This window comes from Cryptotermes secundus, unplaced genomic scaffold, assembly GCF_002891405.2.
Source record: "Cryptotermes secundus unplaced genomic scaffold, Csec_1.0 scaffold166, whole genome shotgun sequence".
Lineage (NCBI taxonomy): Eukaryota > Metazoa > Arthropoda > Insecta > Blattodea > Kalotermitidae > Cryptotermes > Cryptotermes secundus.
The window spans coordinates 596,750-609,099 of NW_019720562.1; the positions used below are offsets into that span (position 1 = coordinate 596,750).

A 12,350-nucleotide genomic window follows, 5' to 3' on the forward strand; every position below is an offset into this window, starting at 1 on the left:
CGTGCAAATCGTTGATGTAGACCAATTGTATGTGTGTGCTAGATCAGCCACGCTCACACCTTGTTCTTGCTTTTCAATGATTTTACGTTTCATTTCTATGGTTATTTTTATTCTCTTATGGCTGTCTTCTTGTGTCTTTTTCTTCAGGGACATTTTTGCAAGGGTTATTAAACTTTGCACAAAAAAAAATCACAAATAATATGTCTGAACACAAGTTTGGAAAAATGTGTGATCACAAGTGACACTAAGATGCTAGCAGAACGAGTGCTAAACACAGACTGATGTAGCAAGCGCACAATCCGGGACTTCCCCTGCTCGTTAAGCGAGTCATTTTTTTACAATTTGTTTTGCTCGTTATGCGAATTACTCGTTATGAGAGGTGCTCGTTAAGCGAGGTTTCACTGTACAAATAAAAGAAGGTTTTTTTAGCTCAAAGAAGCAGTAATGACCCAATTTTGAACAACTATTATAAGAGATATTGTAAAATATTATCAAGTATCATTAAATCAGCAAAACAAAGATATTACAATAGTATTTTAACTCGTTCAAAGAATAAAGCAAAAACTATGTGGAATATTGTAAAAAATAACTCTAACATAAAACCAAATGTCCATAATATATTTTGAATAAAGGTGAATGGTAATTTATCTCGCAATGGTCAGATTATGCAAATTCTAAAACTTACTTATTCAAGGCATTTACCTGACCTTTTCCTGCTATAAATTTAAAATGGGTGTCACCTAAAGAAATAGAAGATATAACAAGGTCACTAAAAATAAAGAACTCATACGGATACGACGGGATATAAAAAAAATTGTAAGAAGTAGTATTCCCTATACTCGTATTTCTTCTCCTTTAACTTATATATGTAATATAATGTTGATTACTGGCAGCTTTCCAACAAGATTGCAATTTTCAGAAATAAGACCTGTATTTAAAAGAGGAGACAAAAATGACACATCTAATTATAGACCTATTTCGCTCCTCACATCACTCTCTAAGATTTTTGAAAAAGTACTCTATAATAGATTATATCAACATATTAAGGATAATCATAGTCTTGTTAATGAACAGTTTGGCTTTAGGCAAGCATTGTTGACAGATTGCCCATGTTATCACTTATTTAACAATATCTTAAGAGCATTAAATAGTAAATTATTAGTTGGGGGTATTTTCTGCGATCTTCATAAGGCATTTGATAGTGTTAATTATGATATTTTGTTGTTCAAAATGGAATTCTATGGGATTACAGGAACAGCTTATAACTTAATAAAATCATATCTAAAAGCTAGATATCAGAGAGTGTTAGTTAATGATAACTCAAGTAAATACTACTCTAGGTGGGAACCTGTTACTGTTGGAGTCCCTCAGGGGTCCATACTTGTCCCTTGCTCTGATATGCCTAATGTAATATCTGACATCTCAAACCCTTATAATTTTCATTTCATACATCCTGTTGTGTTATAATGTACAATTTCTTTATTAAAACCATCAGAACACAACTACCGTATTTACGCATGTATAGGCCACACATTTTTTGCCAAAAATTCAAGAGGAAAACTGGGGTGCGGCTTATATTCGAAATATTCGAAATCACACTTCATTTAAAAAAAAAATTATATTCATAATTAGTAATACAGGGTAATACTCCTGAAATAATATTCCAAGAAAATGATTTTTTCTATAATTTCTGTCTGAAAATTGTGCTGCAGCCTATACACGCACGCGGCCTATACATGCGTAAATACGGTAATTATATTAACTGCAATACAGTTTATAACAACTTTTAGTTGACGTGCGCGAATTTTTGATCTCCCTGTATTAAGAGTTTCAGTTTCATAAAAATCAGTTTCTGTTTTTGCATACTATAAAAGCAACAGTTTACTGTAGAGACAGAATTGCATTATTTTTGTGTTTGATTTTGACAGATGGAGAGGGAGCCATACCAGATATTCCTGCCGTGAGTAATGCTCTAGACTTTCTCTCGCTACATCAGGAAGTGGGTGAAAGATACAAACACCAGGTATGTGAAACATGAATTTACTGTCCAGGGCAGATTAGACTATAGTAATACCCTCCTGAAAGCTGCTCATTTGCTGTTAAGCTTTTGGGATGTCAGGTCCGGTATTTGGAGAGACAACCACGTAAATTCTTGATGAATACCAGTAAAGCTGTGGCTGCAGCGAGCTGGATTGCGTGAGCAACAGCAGTCTTTCTGTGTGTGGTAGCCAGGTGATTGTGGGCCGGCTGTAGAGCGGCAGGTGCTGGCAGAGGGATCCCCAAGGGGTGAGGCTACCACTTTTCGAGTTGGTTGGCGGCGTTGCTGCTAGGAGGGTTGGTATTCCATGTGCGCTTCTGATGCTGTTGTGAAGTAAAAGTAGCTGTAACTGACTGACTAGCATGATGTGGTCTGCATCTTTATTTGCTATTGCTAGCGGTGCTTGGCCCAAAGTGTTGGTGCTGCCATGGTCCGCGCTGATTGGCAAGTGCTTGCTTTGCTCTGCCAGTCGACCAGAAGTTGGTAGTTGGCCTGGAGTTGTGGTAGGCTCCCACAAGCTCTTCCATGAATCTGAAAGGTTATGCCCCATCACCTGTCATGTTGTGAGCTGTAACTAGTCACACATTACCGGTCAGGACTAGCTTCGGCTGCTTCAATTGAAATATTCATGTGCACTATAGCTTAGAGTCACTTTGTCACTTTTAAGAACGTTTTGGAATATCTGAACACGTGGAAAAGATATGTCACTGGTAGCGCTGGAGATAAATTGGAGATAGCAAGAAACTGTATCCGAGACAGAATCATTCAGAGTTTGAATCTGTTTATTTGTAGTTTATTTAGTAACACTGTCAGTAATTCAGACTACACAATGTTCCATGAAGAACAATGAGCTGAAAAGGATATGAAAGGAAGTGGTCATGGCTCAGTTTAAGATACAATCCTAGCATTTGCCTGGAGTGACCTAGAAGAAACATGAAATGTGTCAGTGATTATAATTGATGCCCTGGCCAAGAATCCAGTTTGACACCACCCGAATACAGTTGGGAAGTACTGTTGCTTGAGCCAATTTTCTTGATGAGCCTGAATCACGGTATATGCAGACATATAATTTGTTGCAATGTAATTCACAAAGTTCCAAGACTGTGTCAGTTAACTAAAAAATACATTCTAGCACATTATGGAGTGGTAACATTAATTAACCAGTTAAGTTATCATGTATCAGGTAAGAAACTGGTATCATTATCGATGTAGTGTTTGTTGGATTCTCTCAAAATTTTCTTCTCCAGGAATGTGCCTGGAGCATTTAATGTGGAATTACTGTGTTGTCAGTCAGATGTTTTAATACTGTTTAGCATACCAATTTGTGACATCTGATTAGCGTTTGTGGGAGTATTGAAACAGAAGTTTACCTATTGAGCATTATATGAAAGAAACATGAAAGCTCTGAAGAGCTCAGCTTCATACTCCTTCATGAAAGTTTAATTGGTTTGTAACAACTTGAAGGTATGTGTTGGAGCATTTTACTTCGCTATTTTGGTAAATTAGTTTCAGAGTACATTTAAGATTTGATTTATTTTTGGGCAGGATGCACCATAACTGCTTTTTGGAACATGTTTGATGACAAAAGGTATCATAAACAGTTGTTTCAAAATACATTGGAACTAGAGTGAATATACTGCATAGTACACTGTTTTAATTAGTGAATAAACTTCAGTTTAAGGGTAGTCATTACAGTACAGGGACTGTTTAGTGCCCATGCATGTTCACTGGCTTTCTTGGTCCATCAGCTGTGGTGATAGAAGATGATGTTTTGCATCCTTATGGTATTCACACATGGCTCAATGCTGTGGAAAATTCATTCATTCATTCATTCATTCATTCATTTTTATATTGTCTAGAAATCCAAATTTTGCATTACATCCTGTGTATGGATTTGTTTACACTATAGCATCAAGTGTTTCTGTGTGACTCAAATCTGTAAGTCTGCTAGGAAGAACCAGAGGATATTCAGAAGAAAGTTTTCCAGGTTTTGAGTTCATCACAGAGTCACTATTCAGAATCTTGTGAGAAAAGTAAGAATAACTGGTGTAGTAATAAACAGGATACCAAAAGACTGACATAGAGTATTAAGAGAAGGGACATTGAATGGTTTTGGAGCTTGGCTTCAGCAAATCCCTTGTACAACAGAGGAATATCAAAAGAGACTGTGAAAACTGCAAGACAGTTATTGACACCATTGCCTTATAAAACTATGGCTGTGCACTCTATCCAGGCATGTGATCTAGTAACCAAATTTAATTTCTGTAACTGGTATCTGCAGTCCACAGTGGGAAACTCAGTTCCAAGTTGAAATTTTTTCACGTGATGTTTTGAGTTCATTTGAATGGATGTGTGTACACATAAAACAACAAATACTGGAGCTCAGAAAAGGCTCATCTTGGCAAAGAGTTCAGCTACATAATATAAAAGGTGGTGTTTTTTGTGCTCAGTGCAAGGAGGAATGTTGATTCTGTGTTTTATGTGGAAGCAGTTAACTCTGAGATACAATGCAAGGCAGCATATTTCAGATGAAAAAAAATATTGTCATGTGTTAGTGACTAGACAGCAAAAGGTATGTGCTGTGGTTTATGGTCAGTTGATGTTTCACCAAGTGAATTTTTGTGTGTGGGTATTTAAAAGATAAAGCTTATCGAACTGATCTACATACGGAAGGAAGGCCCAGCTAGAAAACATTTGGTTTGAAATGACCTGTAGTTCTAGGGAACAAATGCAATGTGTGAGCCAGGTTATGTTGAGAAATGTGGGAAATGTATGAGGTGATTGGGGGATATTTATATTTTTCTAGTGATATAGGTAAGTAGATTTTACTGTATGATTTTGCTGTTGTCTCGCTACCACCACAGCTGAACAAGTAATGATGTATGTGATGTATATCAATTACTGATGTTAACATATGCTTTGAAAAGAAAGATTGTGGATGTTGTTTTTTTTACAGGAGTCAGTATTTATCAGAATAATTTTCAGGGAATTACTTTAGTTGTTGTCGTCTCAAGTATTCCTTTGTACTGTGGAGAAATTATTTACCCTTATGAAACATCAATTCTGTGACATGATATCTGGATTAATTTGCATTTCTTATTTTGTTTTATTTTAGGAAGGAAACTACACACAAGACACTTCAATTATTGATGTACAAGGTATATGAATAATTAGTTTCTGATTTTTTTTTAATTCACTTAATGGGGGATGGAGTCCAACTGGGTCCACTCGGCATGGCGGCCACTGAGTGGCCTAGTGTACCTGCCCCGGGTGATTATGATGATGGAGAATTTGGTGTTACGGAGATTGGCAGGGGAAACCGAAGTACTTGGAGAAAACCTGCCCCAGCGCCACTTTGTCCACCAGACTCGGGATCGAACCCAGGCCGCCGCGGTGGGAAGCCAGCAACTAACTACTTGAGCTATGGCGAGGCCAGTTAGTGTCTAATATTTATGTCTATGTTTTTGGTAATGATGCTGCTTATTATTACACCAATTACAAAAATCAGTTCTTTGGTTAATATATGAATGTATAAGGAATGGACCTTCTTGGCCCTTGCACCCTGACCACAATGATCTGTTGTGCCTTTGGTTAATATAAGTGGTAGGATGTGTTTTAATTTGTCTGTTGACTGTGTTCATGTGTGTAGTTATTGGCTTCTAATGACCGTGAAGAGGGAGGCTTTGTCAGAAGTGGTATGTGCTTCCCGCTGACCACTGAAATTTTAAATTAGGTATTAGAAACGGTCATTTAATCTTGATGCTGGAGACAGAGATCTTCAAAATGTTTGCAGTACAGACCACATGTACATGGTGCCATCTCTGAAAGACAAGTCCATAAGAAGATGTTTTGAGGTGTCACATCACATCAACTTGGGAAAATCACTAGCATTAGCATTATTTCATATTCACTCAAAAAAAAACAATAGAATTTTTTTTTTCACATTAGTTTTTGGAATTTTTAATGCATACCTTCAGTAATTCTGTGTAATAAATTTGTTCATCTCTTTTTTTTCTTATACACAGAATACATAAATTTTGCTTATGTACTGACAAGTCTTTTAAACAAATTTGGAACAATTTAGATGTATGAAGATTTTTGCTGAAAGAGAAACTTAGTCCTTTTCTTTCTTACCCTTCTTCTAAATTTTTTAATATATTAATTATATTAATATATGGTGATTTGTCGAAATGGAGAACAATATTTTGAGAAACAGATTTAAATTTTGCAGAGAAAAATGTTGATAGACAGATGAAGATAAATTTAACAAATTGTAATAACCGAATGTAATTCTTTAGAAAAACTATATTACCACGTGCATATATTAATTATTTTTCAGGCGAATTCCTGGATTTACCCCAATTAGGCTGTGAGTGCTTCCTTTCAAATCGTTTTGAATTCATTTTACTTCAGTGATTGTACCATTCAGTACTATGTTTTTTGGCCATAAAATGAACCACAGTTCACACTGTGTTAGTAGGGTAGGGTCTCTTTAATATTGGTTATGTTCCACTAAGTTAAGAGGAGTAAAGGATTAATTAGACATGGCATTGTATTAGATTGATAATCACACCATTGACCACTGTAAAGTTTAAAATATTTCGTTTTTTCTTCTATTGATTTGTGTATCTCTTGACCTGTTATTTGACAAGGTTTCTTAAAATCTAAGAGCTTATTTGGTTTGTAATTGTGCATGAAATTTCTCTGTATCATAAGCAGAAGCTGTTGATTCAACAGACTGTTAAATAAAATGTGTACACTGTGTGTGTGTGTGTTCAGGGCTGTGAGCATTAAGTGTGAGCAGAAATTTGCATTCTCTTCCAAGGTTATGCTTGTTTTCATTGTCATTGTCACAGTATATAATAGATAAAAATTGAATGGAGGAGTAACACTCAAATAAAGAGATTTAAGTTTACTTATGTAGTTAAGGAGAGATTAGAAATGATAATTCAAATAGCATCCAAAAATTCTACTGCCATGCTTGCACATATCTTTCACAGCTGTGACTACTGTACATACTGGTAAAAGTGTGGAGTACGTTTTGTAATATCTTCAGGTGTTATTTATTGAATGCAATAAGAAACAGGACAGTTACATTTTCATTTACATTAGATGAGATCTTACTAAAATGATATTCTAGTCTAGGAGTCCCTATTAACAGAAGATCCTTTTGATTTAAGTGTCTCTTTGGTTCTGAAATATATTTTAAATCATTGTGCTTAGTGTATTGTTACATTTTTATATTTTTTTATAATTTAGTCTTAGATGTATAGGTTGAATTGAGAAATATTATTTAATTTGTTTCGCCAGTGACAGGCTCTTATGAAGGTAAAAAACCTTGTGTTTTTAGAAAGGAGGAAATTTCTTGACCACCTGAGGGATAATCAGATTTTAATAAAGGATTCTGCACCATGAAGTTGTTTTGTAGTTGCTTACTGTTACTGTTGCAGCTATTACTGATCCAATTGAACTGAAGAGGAGACTGATGGAGGCACTTGAAAATGGAATGCTCTTACAACAGGAGAAGGAACGACTGGAACAGCGTGCAGCCCAGTTGGCACGTGATAATGTTACCTTGAAAGCTGCATCTGATGAAGGAGAAGGAAATCAAGCTGCAATGAAGGAACGTTTGAAAGTTGTGGAAGCACAGTTAGCTCACAGGTAGATGACATTCTCAGAATTAAGTTTCATCATATTCTCAACTGCTGCAAGCTGACATTCTCATAATTAAGTTTCATCTCATTCTCGACTGCTGCAAGTTGACATTGACATGTTTAGGTTTCATCTTATTCTCAACTGCTGCAAGTTCACTCCTACATTTTAACAGAATGAATAACAGGCTTATCACTCAAAAACTGAAACTTGCATACAGAAATCAGCAAAGCAGGTGCTTTTTCTAAGCTAAGCTATGCTAAGCTAAGCTAAGCCCTTTATTGAACCCAACTTCCAAGATTTCCATCAGGAGGTGTCCAAGTAAATTTATTGATATTATGATGTGGAATAGAGAACATTAGAGACCTGTATTGAGGAATAAATGACTTTAAGAGGGGTTATCAACCTAGAAGTAACTTAGTGAAGGATGAGAATGGTGATCTGCTTGCAGATTCCCACAACGTTTTGAATAGGTGGAAGAACTACTTCTCTGTTATTGAATGTCCATAGGGTCAGTGATGTTAGGCAGATAGAAATATGTACAGCTGAGCTCTTAGTACCTGATTCTAGCTCTTTTGAGGTTGAAATTGCTATTGCAGAATTGAAAACATATCAATCACCAGGTAGTGATCAAATTCTGGCAGGACTGATTCAAGCAGGAGGTGAAATACATTCTAAGATCCATAAGTTAAATCTGTTTGGAATAAGGAAAAATTTTCTGGTCAGTGAAAAGAGTCTGTTATTGTACCAGTTCACAAGAAGGAGATAAAACTGACTGTAATAATTATTGTGGGATATCATTGCTATCAACTTCATACAAAATTTTATCCAATATTCTTCTCTCAAGGTTAAGTCCATATATAGATGAAATTATTGGGGATCATCAGTGTAGGTGTTGGCATAACAGATCAATTGCTGAACAGATCTTTCGCATTTGTCAGATACTGGAGAAAAAATGTGCATACAGTGAGACAGTACATCAGCTATTCATAGACTCAAAGAAAACCTATGGTTCAGGTAGGAGGGAAGTATTGTACAGTATTCTCATAGAGACTGGGGTACCCATGAAACTAGTTAGGCTGATTAAAATATGTTTAAATGAAACATATAGTAAAGCCCATATAGGTGAACAGTTGTCTGATAATTTTCCTATCCAGAATGGTCTAAAACAAGGAGAAGCCTTATCACCACTGCTTTTCAACTTTGCTTTAGGATATACCGTTAGGAATGTCCAGGATAATCAGATGGGACTGAAATTAAATGGGATACATCAGCTTCTGGGGGGCATGCGGTATCGTAGTTAGTTGAGGGGCTATGCTACAAGCTGGAAGGTCGTGGGTTCGAATCCGAATGAGGTAACTGGATTTTTTTCAATTGACCTAAACCTTCCATCCGCACTATGGCCCTGGGGTTGACTCAGCCTCTAACAGAAATGAGTACCAGGAATTAATTAAATAATTTTCCTGGGGAGTAAAGCGTGGCCATCGTGTAAGGCTGACAGCCTTACTGCCATCTTTGAGCTGATTGTCTAGATAATGTGGGACCTTCGTCTCACAACCCTATGGACCTTCATGGCCTGTTACAGGGATAGCTTTACTTTTTTACTTACTTTACATCAGTTTCTGGTGTATGCTGATGATGTGAGTCTCCTGGGTGATAATATACGTAGGTAGACTGAAAAGTAATGCACACATGCTTGTAGAGCGCGAACGAAATGACCTTCAGAAGCGCGCCAGGTGGCATGTGGAAGTAACATTCCCCCTAAATACGCATGCACAGGTTTGAGGTCGTTGCGTTCATCCAGTGTATTTCAAGAAGCGGAAGTATGGAGACGTGTTATAGTGCTATGTCAACGCGAGTTAAACAGCGTGCTGTTATCGAATTTTTAACTGCTGAAAAAGTGACTCCTACTGAGATTCATTGTCGTTTAAAGGCTGTTTATGGTGACGATGCTGTTGATAGGTCTACTGTAAATCGATGGGTAATAAAATTTCGTGGTTGCGAGCCTGGAAAAGCCATAATTGTTAATGAAACACGCAGCAGACGTCTGATCACTGCCACAGACAATAATCATCGCAAACTCGTCGATGATTTGATTCAAAATGACCGGCGAATCACTCAAAAGCGTATCGCAAACCATATTGGAATATCCAAGGAATGTGTCGGCTTCAATATTGAACAATTGGGATACCGTAAAATCTGTGCACGATGGGTACCACGCCGTCTCACAGATGAGAACAAACAGCATCGATTGGAATGCTGTGAGCAACTTTTGCAGTGCTACCGTGACGAAGGAGATGACTTTCTTTTGAATATTGTGACGGGGGACGAGTCATGGGTCCATCGTTACGACCCGGAAGAGAAAAGATAGAGCACTGAATATCGACATCCATCTTCTGCTCAGGCGAAAAAGTTCAAAACACAACCATCCGCCAAAAAACTTCTTTTGACTGTGTTTTGGGATGCTAACCGAGTTTATGTGACCGATTTTCTGGAACGAGGGGCAACAGTAAATTCTTCTCAGTACATACAGACTCTAAAACACCACCGGCGTCGAGTTTGTCATGTTAGAGGCAGCCTGGCGCCAATAATCTTGCAACATGACAACGCTCGTCCACACACCTTGCGTGCAACTGAAGAGCCTCTGTGAAACCTGAAGTTTGAACTGATTCCACACCCTCCTTATTCCCCCGATCTTGCGCCTTGCAATTTTTATTTTTTTCCTCTACTCAAGAGAGACCTCAAGGGTAATCATTACACCTCGNGTGCTGCTGTCTCATTACCAGAATGCAGGGCAAAATCATGAGATAAAGATAGCGGACAGATGTTTTGAAAATGTGGCACAGCTCAGATATTTGGGAACAACTATAACAAACCAGAACCTGATTCAGGAGGAAATTAAGAGGAAATTGAATTTAGGTAATGCTTGCTACCATTCAATCCAGAACCTTTTGTCTTCTCATCTGCTGTCTAAAATCATAAAAATTAGAATATACAAAACTATAATTTTGCTTGTGGTTCTGTATGAATGTGAAACTTTATCTCTGACATTAGGATAGGAACATAGACTGAGGGTGTTTGAGAACAGTATCCTGAGGAGAATATTTGGATCAAAGAGATGAAGTGATGGAAGGTTGCAGAAAACTACATAATGAGGAACTTCATAAATTGTGCTCTTCGAAAAGTATAAGTCAAGGAGGATGAGATGGGCAGGGCATGTAGCACAAATTGGGGAGAAGAGGAATGTATAAAGGATTTTGGTGGGAAAGCCAGAAGGAAGGAGACCACTAGGAGGACCAAGACATAGGTGGGTGGACAACATTAAGATGGTTTTCAGAGAGAGAGGATGGGATGGTATGGACTGGTTTTATCTGGCTCAGGATAGGGATCAGTGGAGGGCTCTTGTGAACATGGTAATGAACCCTCAGGTTCCGTAAAATGCTGGGAAGCTCTTGAGTTTAACCTGCACATTTGACAGCTTCTCAAGAAGGGCGCAGCTTCGTGAGTGATGGGTGAGTGACCTTCGGTATTTTTTTATGTATAAGCAGTGTTAGCACGGGGCTTTCAATCATGGAGGAAACTTGCAACCCCGTTGACTGGGCCCAGTATCTCTCAAATATTGCTACTGTAACTGTAACTGCACCTGTTTATCAGCACTAATGACTCATTCTGCTATCTGCAGTTACAGCAGCAATCTGTGAGGAATGTTGGGCCAGGTCAGCAGTGTTGCTACGTTTCCTCCTTAACTGAATGCACTGTATAATAGGTGTATCATTCTGTTTAAACTTTGAGCTATCGAAATATTCAAAATAGAAGAAGGCATGTATTTTGTTTTCTGTGATTTCTTGAAAACTGACTGTTTGGATTTGGTACATATTTAAACTGTATAGGATTCTATCAGAAATACTATTTTGGCAGCAGCAAAAGTGATGTGTAACTTACATGCATTAAGACTAGGAAATCAATATTCACATTACTCTGAATTGGTTGTTATATAATGAACACTGTTGTAAAGTCTGAATTTGGGATTTCTTATACAGTTTTAGCCCTGATTATTGTCTTTGAACAATAATTGAGTTTTGACAGTCAAAATTTTGAAGGACTGCTACCATTAATACTTTGCGGACTGGTCGCATAATATTATGATTTTAGGACACGTTATGTTGCAACACACTATACCTTGCTCTGGTGCCACGCAGATGCATAACTGGTGCGTAATAGACCTCACGAATGTTTGCTTAGTAGTCAGTAACGTGACCTCGCTGTTTTCCTATCCCACTCCAAAGGAAAATGCCTTTGTTCGTCTTCAAGCTGTATGTACCAGGCAGTAAGTTAGTAGTGCAATATAGATCAAGGATGAAAGCGGTTGAAGACCAAGCAAGCTCTCGGAGAACAAGAAATATTTGACTTGTTCTCCGATGAGCTATCTGACGCGCCTTGTGAGACGTGTAGTGATAGTGACTCAGACAGTGGCAGTGACGGGACAACAAAGAATTGTGGCCGCAGACAGTAAAAGTGACAGTAGCTCCAACGAAAGTGCGGGTAGTAACATTGCAGGGACAGTGACATGGGGAAAAGTAGACAAAACGCCTACTTTGGGACAGTTTACTGGAAGTCTGGGGGCGGGGGGTTTGAAACAAATTCCATTGGACCCAATGCA

The 12,350-nt window shown here is 37.8% G+C and overlaps 1 protein-coding gene across 1 annotated transcript in view; it reads left to right on the forward strand.

Moving 5' to 3' along the window:
* The window catches only part of LOC111868384 (early endosome antigen 1), a 63,720-nt gene that overhangs the window by 2,522 nt on the left and 48,848 nt on the right, over positions 1 to 12,350 (forward strand). The window contains exons 3-5 of the mRNA XM_023858972.2: positions 1,929 to 2,023; positions 5,154 to 5,196; positions 7,489 to 7,699. Coding sequence (XP_023714740.1) covers positions 1,929 to 2,023; positions 5,154 to 5,196; positions 7,489 to 7,699 — 349 coding nt within the window. The remainder of the gene's footprint in view (positions 1 to 1,928; positions 2,024 to 5,153; positions 5,197 to 7,488; positions 7,700 to 12,350) is intronic.